The following is an 18,649-nucleotide window of genomic DNA, read 5'->3' as shown; positions in this document are numbered from 1 at the left end:
TTTAGAAAAAGGCATTGTATGTCCCATTCTCCCACTCAGTCAGTCACTGTTTTGAGAAGACACAGGGCTCTTGCGAATGAGTTAATTTGTTCCCTGCACTCTGATGCTACTTCCCAGCAAACGGTGATGCAACCAGCCCCACTCCAGCATTTTCGAAAAAGGTCACGCGGTTTTTCCAGACCTTGGTTTCAGCTCGCTGGAGCAGCGGGCACTGCTACATTCAGCCTTCCCCAGCGTGGCAGGCTCCAACTGTGCCGGGACTTCAGTTCCATCCTCCCCAGCCAGGTGTCTCAGCAACCACCCGAAGCATCCCTGAACGAGCATCTTCCCCAGAGAGGCAGCATTTCTGTTGTGCGATCCGGTGCTTGTCTGCAAAAGGAACCGGGGCGGCTCATTTCCATCCTCGCAGACCTATTTTCCCTGCTATCTTCCCTGCATCATGCATGCAGGTGGGGGCTGCATCTCGCCGGTGTCCTGCCACTTTAAGGCAGGGTGGCTGGGATGGAGGGAAGGCGGATGTGTTTCTGCAGAGCTGCTGGGAGGACCCGATGCTCAGTGACATCACCCCACGCCAGCCAGCCAGCCAGCCAGCCAGCCAGCCTCCTCCCCAGTCGGGACTCGGCTGAAGACACGGGGAATTCGGGGGAAAGAGCATCTGGCTCGAGGATGCTGCACTGGCTTGCTTAATACAGGTAAGATTTCCGGCTGGATCCTTAAGGCTGGTTCCGGGAACTTGGGTATCAGGCCTGATGGGCAGGGATGCAGGGCTGAGAGGATGCTTTGGAGGTGGAACTGGGAATGGCCAGGTTGCCTCCTCCAGCACTTTCCCTCGCAGAGGAGCAGCCCCTTGTGGTGGTGGTGGGGGGGGGGGGAATCTGTGGGTGTGTGGGACTTTGTCGCTCTCTCAGAGAAAACGGCGATGACTGAGGATTTTTCCTGCTCTGAGATCAGATGCACCTGCCGGGGCCTTTGCTCCTATGGATGCTGCAAGAGCCTTTGGACACAGGATCCTTTCCTGCATTTTTGGGGTTCGAGTCCTTGCTTTTCAAGTTTCTAGTCCTTTGGCTTCAGAAGGGAAATCATGACTCAGTGAGGAGCAAATTTGTTCCCACCTTTCAGCTTTCTGGACAATGACTGATAGATGGTGGCATTGCTCAGGGTGGCATTTTTTATATGTGATCTAACACAATTTTATCAAGCAAATACCTCTGCCTATATCAGGTTTCTTGTGGTTAGGCTGAGTTCTTGTTATTTCAGCATTGGTTACTGGGTTCCCAGTAGATCTGAAAATATTTAATTCAGCCTGTAACTGCAAACACTTTGGGCTGCTGGTCTGTAGATCCCCCCGCCCCCCAAACCTCAGGTTTGTTGCGTGTAGGTGTCCTGTTTCGCACAGCACTGCAGACCCGAGGCGGGAATTGTATGCCCCCCACAAAAGCCACATACCCCGCCCATAGAAATCTAGCATCTCAGGAAAGCCTGAAAGAAGATGCTGTCCGCATCACCTGCAGATGAGGCGATGCAGCACAGAGAAAAAAATTCACCCCCTGCCTCTGTTGGTTATATAAACTGGTCCTTACAGGCAAGATCCCTACATAATGAACTAGAACCTCTTTGTTGGTTTGTTTCTGTAGCACCAATAGCTGAAGCTTTACGAGATGCTCGCAGCAGCGCAAATAATACAATAAAAATACAAAACGTGCCAAAACGGACTCTTTGTGCCACGTGCTGCAGGTGGAGTTCACCTGTTTCTGTATTGGTATGATGGTCTGGGGGTGTATCCAGCCCTCAGTTCGATGCACCAGGACGTCCTGGGTGGCCGTGCCCATTTCCCAGCTAGGAATAATCAGCACTTTAAACGCTGAGCTTTTCTCCTGAGGGTTATGTAGAGGGTCTCACAACTTTAAGCTAGAATAGGCGGGTCCTTCTGGGGGATTGCCCCACCCATTTGCCCTTGGGGTGCCCCCACTCCAGTGAATCCCCCAAAGCCTTCTCCGAAATGGGATTTGTCCCTTGGCACACTTCCACTTCCCTCCCTCTCTTCCGTTCTTGTGGACACTCATCTATGCATCCTGCAAGTGGTACAGTCCTTTCCTAGCCACCTCAGCTTGCTGCACATGCGGACGTGGCCTTTAGAAGCAGAGAAGAACCATTCTACATGCGAGAGGAAGGTTATTTGCAGTGTTCTTGTCCCAGAAGCTTTTCCTTACGGTTGTCGTCATTGTGTGCCACCAAACCGACTTTTGGTGTGCCCGTGGATGGGAGCTCTCCACAACGCCCTGTCCTGGACAGCCCCGCTCAGCGATGGTTGACTCCATCCTGTGACTTCCTTGATGGAATGGATGCATTTCATCTTGGCTTGTCCTTCTCTTCTGCCTTCGCCTTCTCATAGTGCAGTTGTCTTCTCCAGAGAGACTTGCCTCCTCGGGATGCGCCCCAAGTGTCAGATTCATTGGATTTGCCTCCAGGAAAAGCTCTGCCTGGATGTTGCTGAACTCTGCCTTTCCTTTGCAGGCACATCCACCATGATTCCTCCCACCACAGCCAGCCCTTCCAGTGACCTGCTCTTCCCCACTCTGTCTTCTCAGGAACTGTGGCGGTCGCAAGTGGCGGGATATGGCAGGTCCATCACACACCACATCAGCCACCGGGCCAACAACTTCAAGAGGCACCCGAAGAGGAAGAAGCACATCCGCCCGTCCCCTCCCCCTCCCCCCAACACCCCGTGTCCCATCGACCGCATTCGCTTCGGCGAGGTCGACCCGCCGAGAACCTTCCTGGAACTCTTGTTCAATGGCTGCATCCTTTTCGGGATCGAGTTCAGCTACGCCATGGAGACTGCCTATGTGACCCCCGCGCTGCTCCAGATGGGCCTCCCAGACCAGCTCTATGGGATGGTTTGGTTCATCAGCCCGATCCTGGGTGAGTGGGGGGAAGCCTCCGACAGCCTCTGCTGACGTGCCGATGGCGTCCCTCGCCGAGGGGAAGGACCTGGAAGACCTCGTGTCACGCTGGTCACTTCTGGGCTCAGGCCCCGCCACGCGCGATAGATAGGAATGATCGGGATCTTGCTCTGGAAATTGCCACTGGTAGGAAAGATGGCAGCCAGACTGGTCTCTGAAACGTCACGGAGAGGTGACATATCACCGATATCAAAGCCTCAGCGCTGGCTGCCCATTTTTTGTTTTAATTAATTAATTGATTTATTAATTTCTATACAGCTCAAGCTCTCTGGGCAGTTGACGACGGCCCATTAAAACACAATGAAAAAGACACCGTATTGAAAATATTACAGTGGTTTAATATATTTGTACTGCCAATACATTTCTGGATGCAGTACAAGGTGTTGGTAATTACCTTAGTGGCTCAGGTCCAAAATACCTTCAGGAGCATCTTTGCTGATATAGGCCATCTTGCCCACTAAGGTCATCTAAGGACAATCTTCCGAAATTTGCCTCTGCCAGATTACTGCCAACAACCCAGAAGACTTTCTCAGTGGTTGCTCCCAAACTATGGAATGATTTTCCAGGGGAAATGCACCTGATATCCCAGCCTGCCACCTTCGGGAGGGAGAAAAGAACTATCTCTTCCAACATGTCTTCCCAGATTAGTTCCCCGAATCGTTTTATTCAATATGCTTGTTGCAGTTGGAATGTTAACTACTGTTGGCTTTAATCTCTTGTAAACTGCCCAGAGCTTATGGGAGTGGGGTTGTATATGAAATCAAAATGAAACAGATAAATAACAGAAAAGGGATCATGGCCCTACTCCTGAGCAGTGCCTTTTTTGTAAGAAAAAAGGTGCCGGAACTCATGAAATTATTTACCTTTTGCACATAGTCAATCACTGTACGCACACCCACACATGCCAGTTGTGTAACGAAACATAACGGTCGCCGCCCACAATAAGCACTCAGCGCGCGACCGCACAACCAGTCGCAAGCTGAGCAGCACCATCGCAACCAGCGCGGACGAAGTGCGCACGCATCGGGCTCGACGCACAAGCAGCCCGCATGCACCGTTTTAATGATTTTGCTGCCGACCTGCTACGCTCGACAGGTCGATTCAAATCCACGTGGACCAAACATCACATTTTCAAAAGTTGCTTTTAAAACTTGGAAAATCTGTTGAAGAAAGGTGCCGGAACTCTGTTCCGGTGCGTTCTATGACAAAAAAAAGCACTGCTCCCGAGAAAGGGAATGTTGGCGAAGGCCTCTGCAGACCGATGGGACTTGGTGGCATCTTTGAGTGGGGAGAGGATCTGCTGGACGCCAAGGAAGTCATGCTAACTTCTCCACCGTTAGTGTGAGAGCATCTCATTTGGTCAAGCAACCGGTTTCCCAGCTGTGGAAACGGGTTTGCCGTGGCCAGCCAGGGACCTAGGGAAGCCCACCTGGGATGCAAGAACGCTTGGTCGCCATCTCCCATCCTTTTGCCCCAACAACGCTGCTTCTGATGCAGGTAATTTCAGTTGTGCTCAGGAGCCATGGATGGTTAACAAGAGAGCCCGTGTGGTGGTGTAGCTGGAGCGCTGGACCGGGACTCAGGAGGGCTGGCTTCTTGTCTTTCAGGTTTCCTGCTGCAGCCCTTGATGGGGGCCTGGAGTGACAGGTGCACCTCACCTTTTGGCCGAAGGAGACCCTTCATCTTGGTCCTGGCAATTGGTAATTCATTTTTAAGTTCTGTTCTCCCCAGTCCATGCAGCTTTTGCAAGCGATTGTGGACACAACACAAACCGGGCCATTTCCCTGTTGTCACGGGGAAATCGTAGCAGGTAAATATGTGGGCCCTTCCTCTTCTTCATTCAGGGAGTAAGTTATGGCTGTCCCATTTTGGAGTCCACAGAGATGGTCCAACATCCAAGGACTGGTGGGTAACCTCCTCCAGAGCACGATATGAGTTCCCATTTGGGGAAAATGCAGTCGGTGGGTTCGTGTGAAGGCAAAGGGGCAGGCGAAGGGTGGAAGCGACAATACAAAGAATAGCGAGCTGTAGTTGTACAGTTAATTGTATTGATGTGCTTGACTGCAAATCAACAGTCTTACTACTGTTAAGGGAGTTCTCTCAACCCACCCCTCATTATACAAAAATGCCCCTTTTTCCTCCTGCTGTTATTCTGTTTAAATGGATATGTGCTAAAGAAATCCATGATCAATATAACAGGGGAAAAGAGAACCAGGTTTAAAAAAAAATCCACACAAACACATGAAGGAAAATAAATAGCACCAACACAATCTAACAGGAATATGATCTGAAAAGTGTTTGTGTGTAAATACTAAAAAACTCATGCCATGGTGGGCATGTCGTGAGTGGAGTGACTGGAGCCGGGGGTCAGACTAGATGGCCTGGGAGGCCCCTTCTGACTCGCCCTGCTTCCATGTTTCTAACTCCCCCTGCTCACATCCTTGAATGCACAAAAGCAGCTAAAGCAACGGGACCATAACTAAAGCAAGGGTGCTTCTGGAAGATGCTCATGCAAGACCTGGGGTGGTCCGAGATGGAGGTCCCGCCTGGCTTCACCCTTTCGGACCACCTGCCCTGCCCTGTCTATTCCCCATTTCCGTACTTCTCCCTCTGGCAATTCCTGGAGTCTTTTCCATGGCAGGCCTGCCCTGTTGGCGGATGATAGACTCCAGACTAAAAGTCTTTGGCTGGTGATCACTCCAAGTGCTCATGGACCAAGGTGTCCACGAAGCGCTTGCTCCAAGCCCTTGGGAAAGCGGTTCGAAGTCTGCTTTGGTGTGTGTGGAGTTAGTCACAACTCCGGAAGGACTTAGCAGCTCTCCAGCTCTCACGCACAGGAAGGCAGCCAACCTGTGCTGATACCTGCGAAAGGAGGGCCACGCAGGGTCCGTTTAGTCCAGGGCTCTGCTAAGCCCGGCATGAATCCAGCACCACCTCCCCACCCATGCTCCTGAGCAACGGGTGTGTGCAGGGATTCTGCTTCTGGTCCTGGAGGTCGCCCGGAGCCATCGGGACCAGTGGTCTTGCCGGCCACAATTTAGCCTGCTCCCCTTCGAAAGCCCTCCAGATGGGTATCCCTACCCGAGAAAGGGCATTCCAGTCGCCGTCCGGGCGCTTTTACGCTTCCCAAGGAAGTTCCAGATTGGATTTCCTTCTCCTTGGGTTCTTCCTCCGCAGGGGCCCTGGCTGGGCTCTCTCTGATGCTCAACGGGAAGGACATCGGCATGGCTTTGACCGACACGGCCAGCAACCACAAGTGGGGGATCCTGTTCACCATCTGTGGGGTGATCCTCATGGATTTCTGTGCCGATTCAGCAGACAACCCGAGCCACGCCTACATGATGGACGTATGCAGCCCCTCCGACCAGGACCGGGGCCTCAACATCCACGCTCTGCTGGCAGGTGAGTCCCGCTTTTGAAAGGCGCCGCCTTGTAGAGCCGAGGGGGTAATACTGAGCTCGCAGCCCCGGATGTGATGTGGTGGTGGGGTGAACTCGGTGGCCCACAGTGGCTTCTGGGGCCACCGTATTCCCCTCCAGGCCTTCTGAATTTGCCCACCCTGCGTCAGAGACACATCAGCGCCATGGAATAGTGCTCAGGGTATCAGACAGGTGGACAGCGGATTCGGAAAGAGAGAGGCTCTGGGCAAAGCTGTTTAGGCCAGCGCATGGCGGAGGTGAGAGCTGCGTTAGGGCTTTTCGGCCGCCTGCCTCGTTTTGAACTGTTGGCTGCCTCTGCTTTGCATTTATTGTCGGTGTTTTGGTTGTGTGCCAGTGTGTTCTTTGTTTACCTATGGATAGATATACATTATATCGATACCGATCTTCCTGTCTATCAAAAATTACCCAGGAGAAAAGTTTAGCCAAACAACACGCATGTGCCTTTAGAGAGCATGTTTTCTTTATTTATTGGATGTCTGTTTTTCCTAAAAAAAAAAAAAAAAACTCAAAGTGGCTTCTGTGATTCTTCCCCTGCTGCTCTCAGTCTTATCCCCACAACAACAACCCTGTGAGGTAGGCTGGGCTGAGAGTCTGTGGCTGGCCCAAAGTCACCCAGTGGGTTCCATGGCTGAGCGGGGACTCGAACCCGGATCTCCTGAGCCCCAGATCTGTGCTCTGGACCCCGACACCACGTTGGCTCTCAGCCGAAATGGTGCAGCAAAGGATGAGCTTCTTCGCCGCATGTTCTTCGTTGTATAAACCAGCCTGTACCAATCCAAGTCTATCAGTTTCTCCTGCTGGGTAAAGCTCTTGGCACAACCCACAAATACCAATAGTAGGGTGGCCTACTTTATGGAGCACAGTCCTCTGTCTGAAGGACTACCCTGTCCAAGCTGGTTTGAAGTTAGAGAACCCTGAAACAGGCCAGCAGGGCCTCGAAGTGGCCCGACCCATCTTAGCCCCCAGACAGCTGACTGAGCAGGCACATGGGTTCCCGGGTCACAGCCTTCCCAGCTGCGGTGAGCTGCATTGCACTCCTAATTAAAGGATAGATACCATTTCCAAATGTGCGTGTCTCTTTATCAGTTAGGTATGCCAAATCTCGGGGGAGATAGCAGTACAGATCGGGGGAGACAGCGGTCCTTTCTTTTTGGCTAGGTTTTGTACGCGTTTGCTGTCCAGACTAGAGGAGCGCATAGGAATCCTCAACCTGTAATAACCTGGGTGCAGAGTTCTTCTTTCTGTAAGTGGCCCGACCCCTTCCCAAGCCATTACGTTGCACATGACCTGGCCTGGTGTCCTTCAAACCTGCCGTAAGAAAAAGAGCTCGCCCGCCCACCCGGAATCAGCTGACCCCTGCCAGCAGCCAGCCGTAACTAAGCCCAGTCATGCACAACCAAAATAAAAACATCTTTCTCCCTGCTTATGGCACCTCCATTTCCCTCCCCTGGATTGAATTATCAGCCGTAAGCCCCTCGGGGCACAGACCTCTAATCTTTACAAAGCACAGTGCAGGTGAGGCGATGGCCAAATTAAAAGAGCGTGAGCGCGTTTCTGTTTCGATTCTGTCCTTCAGGTCTTGGAGGAGGGTTTGGCTACGTCGTCGGAGGAATTAACTGGGACAGAACGGGCTTCGGAAAGGCGGTGGGGGGCCAGCTTCGCGTCATCTACATCTTCACCTCCATCACGCTGACAATTGCAACCGTCTTGACTCTGATCAGCATTCCAGAAAGAACCTTGCCGTCTGGCATTCGGAAGAAAAAAGTGATGAAGAGCCCCAGCTTGCCCCTCCCTCCCTCGCCGCCCCTTCTCTTCGAAGACTGTCCGGAGGAAGGCCCCCCGTCGCAAAACCCCGCCCATTTATATACAAGCTTCACCAGCCCCATTTCCCCCCTCAGCCCCCTCACGCCCAAGTACGGCAGCTTCATCAGCCGGGACAGCTCTCTGACGGGGCTGAGCGAGTTCGCCTCCTCCTTCGGCACCTCAAATATTGACAGCGTGCTCATAGACTGCTTCACAGGAGGTCACGACGGATACCTGGCCGTCCCGTCCAGCTTGCCCCGGCAGACGATAAGTGTCAGCTTCCCCCGAGCGCCGGAGGGGTTCTACTGCCAAGACAGTGCCAGCATGGAAGCCGGGGATGCTGGCTTAGGGATGCCCAGGCCAGACGGAGAGGATCTGAGGGTGGGCTCCCTGGACACAATAAGGCCCCGGTCCTCAGGAATCCTGAAAAGGCCGCAGACTTTGGCCATTCCGGATATTATCACTGGCAACCTCCCAGAGAGCAATAGGAGAAGGAATGTGACGTTCAGCCAGCAGGTAAGGAAAGGAAATGGAGTGGGTATTGTCTCCTGAAAGAGGGTGTCTCCACTCATATCCTCCAGAGCCTGAGGTCAATGCTTATGCAGCTTGAGGGACTCCAGAAATGATTCAACAAACTGACAGAGAGGCCTATTAACGGCTGCAAATGGGCCCTCTCTGTTAGGAGACACTCTATATTTGGGTGCAGCCAGTTGCTGAGGAGATAAGAGAAGAAGGCCATCTTCTTCATGCACTGCTGAGCATGTTCCCAGGGGCCTCTGGGCCGGCTTCTTCTGGACAGCAAAAAGCTGGACTAGGGTCACATCTGCACCAGTGCCCTTTAGGACTGCATTTAAAATGCCGGATGTGGATGCCACTTCTGTCCCCATGACAGGTAACCTTCTATAATGTGGGTGCAATGCTAGTAAGTCAAGTTCAACAAAGACCACTCCCCTGCAACTTTAATTAGCAGCTTTTTTTTGCAGTTTCTGCTCATAATTTTTTCCTGTTCAGCTTAGCCCTGGCAAATTACTGGTGAATTATTCACCTCTTAATTGACCTTTAATGAGTTGAGTTTTCTTCCCAGAGATGGAGCTTTAATTGCATGTTTCTTAAGCAATTAATGCATTTAATGACAACAAGCTATATATTAGACATGGAACTTCTCTCCATGGGAAACAGGACCTGTCTATTAATAAGGTCAAGGGCCAATTTATGAGTTACCTTGGGCAAAGAAACACAGGAAGCCATTACAGACAGATGCAGCAAGAAGGAAGCTTCTGATTAAAGGGACAATAGCTCCGAAAAGTGTTAATAGTTGGGCATGCAAGTGCATTTTATGTGGGTGAAATCTCCACAAATAAAATCCGAAAAGAGAAGAGAGGATAAAGATACTGCGTGAGCCCTGTGCTATGCCATGTGCTGAAGGAAATGATAGCCATCCTCGCATCACTGGAATGTATCTCTTCATATAAGCTGCCCTGGAGATCATTGCAGAGGTGTTGGAAGACAATGGGTCTTGGCAGGCCACCTTGGGACTTGTAGGGAGACTCAATTGCAACATACAATTTGGTGGTGTCTGTCGGTTTTTTGTCCTCCTCCTCTGCTGACTTGAGAATCATCGCTGTGATGCAGGTGGCAAATATTTTGCTGAACGGGGTGAAGTATGAGAGTGAACTGAATGGGTCGAGCGAACTCTCTGAGCAGCCCCTTTCAATGAAGATGCTCTGCTCAACCATCTGCCACATGCCCAAAGCCCTGCGCAACCTTTGCATCAACCATTTCCTAGGTAAACTTGTGTCCTGCTGCATGGACCACCTTTGGGGTTGTGTGGGACTGGGGAACTTTGGAGTGACTCCAGGCTGTTGCTTTTAAGGTCCAGTTTCTGCCATTTTTCCATCTGCTGCTAAGTGGAGAACTGAGCAAACTAGCTGGCATTCTTCTTGCTAGAGTGAGTGGTTTGCTTTACCTTGGAAAGGGAGCTGTCCTGCAATTTCTCAGAAGGCATTTCTTGCGAGTGTATTTCTGCATGTTCTTTGTTCTCTCTGCAAGAGGGCCACATCGTAGTATATTTCCCAGATATTTTCACCATTTAATTGTGACGTTTCCCACTTTGCTTTGGCAGTGGCAGAAGAAAGGAAAGGCAAAGGTGAGCCTTGCCAAAAGAAATAGTTGTCTTTCTTGGAGACATTTGGTGTGCCCAGTTCAGCCCCTAATCTTCTCGGTTACCAAATTTTTATTTTTTTTCTCTACAAGTTTAAACTAAAACAGCAATTATTCCCGAGACATCGGACATACTGGGTTGACATCTTATTCTTATTACAATTAATAACCATATTCAGTTCTACATATAGTCCCATTTCTCTAACCAATGATAAAAGGAATTCCAAGTTTGATAGAAGTATCTTCCTTCTCCTTCAAAGACAGAGTCAGTCTATCCATTTCCGCACAGTCCAGAATCTTTTTGAGAATCAGCCCTTCAGTCGGTGGCTCTTCATTCTTCCAATACTTGAGCAAATACACTCCTCACCCCAGTAATGACCTGTAAGATTAAATATATACTTGTTTATCAAAATCATCAGGAATGATACCTAATAGAAATACTGCAGGTTTCAATATTAAAGGTTTTTGTAGCATTTCCTCAAGCCATTTATGTATTTAGCCCAGTATTTTTTTGCCTTAACACAAGTCCACCACATAGGAGAAAAAGTACCAGGTTTAATCTTCGTAGAGCAATCTAGGACAGGGAGAGGCGGTTTTGCTTTGTTTTGTTGGAATGAGGAAGGCTCCTCGCAGCTTTGGTTTCCTGCACAGCAGCTGTTTGCTTTTCTTGAGATTGTGGATTTCTGGACTGTGCAGGGAGAACCGCCGCCCGATGGTGCCGTGAAGGATCACTGGCAAGGCCTCTTGATGTCCACAACCAGCAGATGCCGCATCGTGGAACCGGCTGTGATTTTCTCCGCCCAGAACCGTTCCGTGCTTTTGACCAGGCTTGCGCTCTCTTGTTTCCCAGGGTGGCTCTCTTTTGAAGGAATGCTCCTCTTCTACACAGACTTCATGGGGGAAGTGGTGTTTCAGGGCGACCCCAAAGCCCCGCACGACTCTGCGGAGTATCACAAGTACAACGCTGGCGTGACCATGGGCTGCTGGGGGATGTGTATCTACGCGTTCAGTGCTGCGCTCTACTCAGGTATGAAAAGGCCCTGGATGGTGGCAATCGGGTGGGGAGGCAGGCGATGGGCTACCTGAGTGGAGGCCAGAGGAAGCCCCCCGTCAGCAGGCAGGAACTTGGGGTAGGGCGTGCTCCCATTGTGACTCTGTGTGAGTCTTAGGAGAAGCAGCTTTCCTTTCCCTGCCAGCCTCCCTACTCACCTGCATGGGATCTCGGCTCACTCGTGGTGAGCAGCGATGTTGCTAAATACAAATCACATTCGAACGCCGCATGGCTAACTGAGGGGCTGCTTTGTTGCCGCAGAAGGACCCACTGTGACAACCTTGGTTGGTGCAGTTGGAAGCCCCAGCTCCTGCTCTCCTCTTTCACCCACGGGGCTCCAGCTTCTGCTCACACGGCTCTCCACAGAGCTGAAGCTGTGGCCAAGGAAAGGGGGTCCTGAGATGAGTGGAAGGGGTGGGAGGCTTGTGGGGGTGCCACGGAGGGGTAGCAACACCACGTGTTTCTCCTTCAGGCCTGCCCTGAGCCACAAGACTACTAATCCGAGGTCTAAATAGTTCCCCGATACTCTTCGCTAGTCAGACCCCATCTGGATTACTGTGTCCAGTTCTGGGCACGAGGAATGAAAACCAATGCAGAAAAATTTGGAAAGGTCCAGAGGAGGGCAGCAAAAATGATCCAGGGTTTGGAAACACGGAGAAGAGACTGAGAGAACTGGGCCCGTTAATTCTTAGAAGAGAAGACTGAGGGGAGATATGATATCCCTCTGTAAGCACCTCAAAGACTGTCACAAAAAGGAAGGTCAAGATCTCTTTTTGTTGATCCCAGAGTGTAGGACATAGAATAATCAGGTCAAGTTGCAACAACTCAGGTCCAGACTAGATACCAGGAGAAGTTTCCTCACTGTTGGAGCAATATGCCAGTGGAACCAGCTTCCTGGAGAGGTGGTGGGCTCTCCCACTCTAGAGACATCCAAGAAGAAACTGGGCAGCCACCTGAGTGGGATGGTGTGACTTGGAGTCCTGCAACAGCAGGGGAGTGGACTAGATGGCCTTTGTGGCCCCTTCCAACTCTACTCTTCTTTGACTCTATGACTTTAGAGCTGTCCCACACTGGAGGCATCAAAAAAATTGGACTGGGCTGAGTTTCATGGTGTCAATCCATGACTTGCAACAGCAGGGGGGTGGACCAGATGGCCTTCATGGCCCCTTCCAACTCTACCATTCTATGTTTTTAAAATGGCCCCACCACCCAGCGGCTTTGGGAAGCAAAATATCTTGGACTAACCTGCCCTCTTCAACAGCTCATCCTCGTTTGCTCTGTTTTACAGCCTCTCTAGAAAAACTGGAGGAATGCTTCAGCATCCGCACTCTGTATTTTATAGCGTATCTTGCCTTTGGACTTGGCACCGGACTAGCTACACTGTCCAAAAACATCTATGTGATTTTATCCCTGTGTGTAACATATGGTATTTTATTTTCCACACTCTGCACACTTCCATATTCCCTGTTGTGCGACTATTACCAGAGTAAAAAGGTAAGCTTCCGGTTGGCAGCCTAGCCGATCATTTATTTTGCATGATAATTGTATTCCTTCTGCACTGCTAAATATTACGTAAAACCTCTAAGGTTCTTTCAAAGTGCCAAGTCAGTCATTCTTGACACATTAACAGCCATGGTGTGTCTTCCCCTTCCTGATGGGAAACAGGTTTTAAGGCGTGGGGTATAAAAACAGAGACTCTCCAACATGGCCCAAAAGCTCCCCTAGAAGCGACTCTGTTTAATTCTTAAAAAGGAACCCTTCAAAAATAGACAAATGAGGGAAATATGGACCTTATTCGGCTATTAATGAATGCCCCACCTTTTCTCTAAGTTGTTCAGGCTGGCAGATGTGATTTTATCCTCACAGAAACCGTGTGTGGTAGGATCGGTTGAGAGGTGGTGAGTACTAGATCCAGGGAGAGCTGAAGAATCGCTGATGAGGGATTGAGTGTCTCCAAGTCTGATGGGCTTGCTAACCACTGCACCACGCTGCCTTTCAGAGCCTTTGCATTCCTGTTGGCATCTGACTATAGGGAGCAAATTCTAGCTGGTTTGCTTTGGACGAGTTTCTCAGCTGAGTCTGGCCAGTCACTGCTGAAGAGGTGACTGCAAAATGGCGACGTAAGGTTTCGGTTGTGTGCATTTTTACTGAGAAATAAGCCCCACTGAATTCGGTGGGGTTTGCTTCTGAGCAGCATGGAGAGGAGTGAATTTCTGAAATGGGCATGATGGCTGTCCGAAGGCCAGAGCATGTGGTGGAAGGGAAGGTGGGAAGAAATGGCCCTGATCCAGCAATCGTAAGACTGTGAGGAGAACCTGAAGATGGATCAGACAAAAGGCCCATTGAGTTTGGCATCCTTCTTCCCACAGCGGGCAGTCTTGATGCCCATGGAAATCCAGGGGTCTCTGGCCTTTTTGGTGGGCATGCTTGGAACTGTGGAAGAATATGCTGGCACTCTCACAAAATGGCTGCCCCAGTGTGGTGTAGTGGTGAAGAGCATGGGACTGGGACTCAGGCGATCTGGGTTCTAGTCCCCGCTCAGCCATGGGGCCAACTGGGTGACTTTGGGCCAGTCACAGACTCTCAGCCCAACCAACCTCACAGGGTTGTTGTTGTGAGGATAAGATGGAGGAGGAGATGTAAGCTGCCTTGAGCCCTTTGTAGGAAAAAGGCAGGATATAAATCGAAAAATAAATAAAATAAATAAATAAAGGAGACTTCCATGGTAGATGCGGTTACTCACAAGCTTCTATTTTCTAGAAGGCAAACAGGTGAGGCTAAAGAAAAGCAACTTAGACAAGAACAGGGCAGGGGTGAGCATCTGACCTCCAAAACACAGCCAGTCTTTCGAAGCTTTGGTTTTCCACACATGCTGATGAATCATGGAGAGAATGAATTTGGCTGTAAGTGTCATGTTGGACTTGGAGGCATTCCTGGAAACAAAATTGGTGTTGGAGGCCATTTAGAAATAATATCTGGGGAAAAAACCTAAAATTAGGAGAGCCGAGAGCCTGGGCAGGGAAGCAGGCCATTGAGAGAGCTGCCCATTTGAGCTGTGAGCACCGGGTTGGAGACCCCACAGCCAGGTAAAAGGAACCACTGCAACTGCTGTTTCCCAGGCGATGCTCTCCAAAGTTGGCATCCAGAATTGTGCCTCCTTGGCAGCCACAGCGAGTGTTCCTAGGTTTCCACTGAAGAAGAAGGGAGTAGGGCATTCTTCCCTTATCTTTATCACTTTGCCTGCCTATGTTTTATCCAAGTGAGCAGACTCCCCATTCAGAAATTCTGCATTATGCACCAGCTCAAGAGGGTGAGTCAAACGCCCACCAGGAAACATCTGTTTTAGCTTATGGAATAAGCATGGATACATTTTGATTTAAAACATGCACTGAAATCTAATCTAAAACACTTCTGTTGTTTTCTACTAACCTTGAGCAAATGGTATAAGCTGCCTTGGGTTCTGTAAAAAAAAGGAGAAAGGTGTGTGATATAAATCTAATAAATAAATAAATCGAAGTTTAAATACAGAAGACCCCAAGGTTATAATAAATAGGCTCACTGGTTCTATGTTTTAAGGCACGGGGTGGGGGGGGGGGGAATCTTGGCTCTTCTGACGCTGGTGGAGTCCAGTATCCATCACCACCAGCCAAGACAGCCAGTAAGTTGGCAAGGATGTTGGGAACTGGAGTCTAGATGTTGTTCTAGTGGTGAATGACTTTCCTCCCCAAGAATTTGCCTTCAAGGCCATCTACAAACTGCTGGCCTTCACCAGATGTTTGGCCCATGTTCTTCTGTTAGAATTATTACCCCTGGGCTTGTTTGGTTCCTCATCCTCCCCCCCCCCCCCCACCCCCAGAAGAGGCTTTTGGTTCACGTCACAAACCAAAGGAGCAAAGCCAACACATTCTCCTCCTCTCCGAACAGTTTACCGGTCTGAACGAGGACTGCACGAAGCGAGGGATGGGAGTGGACATCTCCCTGCTCAGCTGCCAGTATTTCCTGGCCCAGATCCTCGTCTCGATGGTCATGGGGCCCCTGACAGCGCTGGTGGGCAGTGCCAACGGGGTGATGTACTTCTCCAGCGTGGTGTCGTTCGCCGGCTGCCTGTATTCGTCGCTCTGCGTCGTTTACGAGATCTCACCGGGCGAGGAGCTGGCGGAAGAGCAGCAGCCCCTGATGCTGAGTGCGTGACTTCGGAGCGGGCCCAGCGGCCGGGGGGCTGTTTCATGTCGAGGTCTATGAGGACAGCCCGGCACAGTGGGAAGGCAACGCAAGGAGAACCGTGGAAACATGCGTCTAATAAAACATTAAAACACCACACCTGGCTGTCTTGGAGTCTTTCAAGGAAGCGGACCAAGGCTTCTCGGAGAAATTCCAGCCGTGCGTTTCGGCATCGGTCTGCTTGCTCATGTGTCCAGCCCGTCCTCCAGTCTGTCCTTCCATCAGCCTCTTGGTCATGCGGAGAGACGATCCCAAGATCGTCTGTTGTACTTCGTGGCCAAATGGAGATTTGAACACGGGTCCTGTGGCAGGACCCCAAGCACTTCGCCACGCGGGTTCTGTTTGGCGTTGAGGGGAGACTTGAACACGAGTCTCTCCAAATAATCAAACAACCTTTGCCACTCTGGCTCCAAGCATGATTTTGAGCAGTCGCTAACCCATTGCGTTGAATGGGATAATCCCCCATTCTGACCCAGGAAGGATCTAAAAGTAGTTTGGAATCATAAATGAGAAGTACAAAAGAGAAACCAGGAAATCGGTGCCTCTGACAGCAAATTCAGGGAATGAACACAGTTCTGTGCCCACAGGCAGTGTGGTGAAGTGGTTAGAGTATTGCACTGGGACTCAGGAGATGTGGGCTCTAGTCTTTATTTGGCCATGGAACTCACCCGGTGACTTCCACGTAGTCACTGACTTTCAGTGTGGCCTACCTTGTAGGGCTGTTGTGATAAAAATGAAAAGGAAGGCAGGCATGTAGGCCATCTTGGGTTTTTCCTTGTGGGAGGAAAAAGACTGGACAGAAATGAACAATAAAGAGAACACTACCTGCAGTTCTGGAGAACTTCTGCCAGTCTGTGCTGGCACTACCGGCCTGGATAGATTGATCGGCCCCAATGGAAGGCCTGCTCAGGGCGCCCCAGGGCTTGTGCAAATCCGAAGCTGCCAGCCCTTGTGCTCAGCCCCACGTAGGCAGGGGCAGTTGTGTGCTGAAATGGGAAAATGGACAATGTGCGGGGGAAAAGGGAAAACTTTGGCTGGCTGGAAAGATGGACACAGAGCGAGTCAGAAGGGGCCTTCTGGGCCATCGAGGCTGACCCTGGCTCCGCTCCTGTGCACGTCCAGCCTGTCCTTAAACACCCTCGCCAGAAACTTCATGCTGCATCATTTTTTTTATTTTTTTTATTTATTAGAACATTTCTATGCCGCCCCTTGCCGAAGCCTCGGGGCGGCTTACAACACAATAAAATACAGTAAAATACAAAAATAACAATATCAAATTAAAACTAACAATATAAAATAAATAAAAGATATAAAAGATATAAAAGAAGTTATAAAAGAAAAGAAAAATATTTTATTTTGATGCAGCTCTGGCCAGTAATACTGTTTAGCATTCTTAGAGCAGGTTAGTCCAAGTGGGCCTTGGCTTCTCAGGTGTGCATTCTTCGTAATCGCTGCCTTATAGAAGGGGAAGTGAGAAAGTCACTCTTGGGTACCATGAATGGAGGTACCTGGAACTCCACATTGCCTGTAGGCGCAGCGACAGCTGGAATTAGGACTAGGGGCCCCTCCCATTCAAAGTCCCATCTTCAGTTTCTAAACTTTAAAGGCAAATGCATGAAGTCGCGAAAGCAAAGCTCTTCCTTTGTCCGTAGGCTTCTGCTGAAGATGGAGTTGCTCTCCGGTTTTTTTAAAAAATATTAAACCTGTTTGGAGGTATGGGCACGTTCTGTGCTTGCAGATGGTCCAGTTGCAATCCGAGACTTCCCCATGGAGGGCTGGGGGTCTTAAAGACCCCTGTCCAAAGCCCTGGTGGTCGCTGCCAGTCACCCACCAGTCAGGTGATAGTGAACTGGGAAGAGCCATGGTGGATCGTACCAGAAGCGCATCCACACAGCGGCCAGGCAGCTGCCCTGCAGGGAAGGCATCCCTGCCGCTGCACCCCCTGTCCATGTTCCCCAGCAGCTGGTGAGCGCAGGAACACTGTCTCTGATCCTGGAGGCAGCGTAAAGCCCTCCAGATGGGTAGCGGCGGCTGGTCTCCTCCTCCGTAAATGGCATCGATCGCTTTAAACCCATCACACCCCCAAAAAGCTTCAGGGCTCACGCCCCTTGGATAAACAGGAGCACGGATTTGAATACGGCAGCCTGCACATGCGCATAATTAGAAATCCTAACAAGTCAGGGTTGCAGAAGGCAGCCCAATTAACCCTTTGCTTGCTTTCTGGACTGAGGAATGCAAGGACCTCGTTGTGGTGGGCTCAGAGTTATCCTCCGTGCGGTTGGACTTTTCCTTGGTCTTTGAGGGCTAAATCCAGAAGGGATTGCAAGCTCAACATTGGAAGGGACATCGCAGGCATGTATTGTATTTGTATTTATATTTTATCTAAATATATTTTATTTATTTGTAGTGTATTTAAGTTTTTTGTATCCTGCCCTTTACAATGTTTCCGAGAGGCGATAACATAAATAAGACATAGCCTCGAAGATACGTTGATAGCCCGCAAGCCTGCGCAATTCCTCAGGAGTAGTCTGCCTTGAACTTAGAAGAATTTACTTCTGAGCAAATCCTTTCCCCTTTGCGCATCAGCAGCTGAGAGATCTCTGGTCGGGAAGGTGGTGCTTTACTGCTCCTGGGAATTTCCGGACTGCGACCAGGGGAGTCCTGGTCCCCCGCTCAGCGTGAAGCTCACCGGGCCCGTCACGGCCTCTCCTCTCCGGCTGGTGGTTGCGAGGCTTAAGGCGGGGAGCTTTGCAAGCAGGCGCGCCTGCTCGGAAGTAAGTCCCAGTTAATTGCCTTAAGCGCAGCGCAGGGCTTGTGCATCCGGTGGGTCCGGCGCGAGAAGCATCGCCACCTGCGCTCACGCCGGACGCACCTGCAGCCCGGAGCCCGGTTTCCTTTAGGCAAGCAAACCGCAAATCGCCGCCCTCCACCAGCTAGTGCGCCAGCCGTGGAGCCAGTCGGGGAGGAGCGACCCGTCCCCTCCGCTCTGAATCGCAGTTTTTTCGCCCATG

The 18,649-nt window shown here is 50.6% G+C and overlaps 1 protein-coding gene across 1 annotated transcript; it reads left to right on the top strand.

Moving 5' to 3' along the window:
• The first annotated feature begins 602 nt into the window (after positions 1-602).
• On the top strand, positions 603-18,628 carry SLC45A1 (solute carrier family 45 member 1). Its single transcript, XM_044445322.1, has 11 exons — positions 603-692; positions 2,515-2,922; positions 4,571-4,663; positions 6,141-6,365; positions 7,980-8,722; positions 9,839-9,992; positions 11,217-11,393; positions 12,706-12,911; positions 15,342-15,600; positions 18,225-18,412; positions 18,539-18,628. Exons 2-11 carry the CDS (start codon positions 2,526-2,528, stop codon positions 18,626-18,628), a joined length of 2,532 nt encoding a protein of 843 aa, XP_044301257.1. The 5' UTR covers positions 603-692; positions 2,515-2,525.
• The last annotated feature ends 21 nt before the right edge of the window (positions 18,629-18,649 follow it).

The sequence above is a fragment of the Varanus komodoensis genome, unplaced genomic scaffold (assembly GCF_004798865.1).
Source record: "Varanus komodoensis strain SLA01 unplaced genomic scaffold, ASM479886v1 scaffold48, whole genome shotgun sequence".
In the NCBI taxonomy this organism is placed as follows: domain Eukaryota; kingdom Metazoa; phylum Chordata; class Lepidosauria; order Squamata; family Varanidae; genus Varanus; species Varanus komodoensis.
This window is presented reverse-complemented; position numbering and strand designations above follow the sequence as displayed.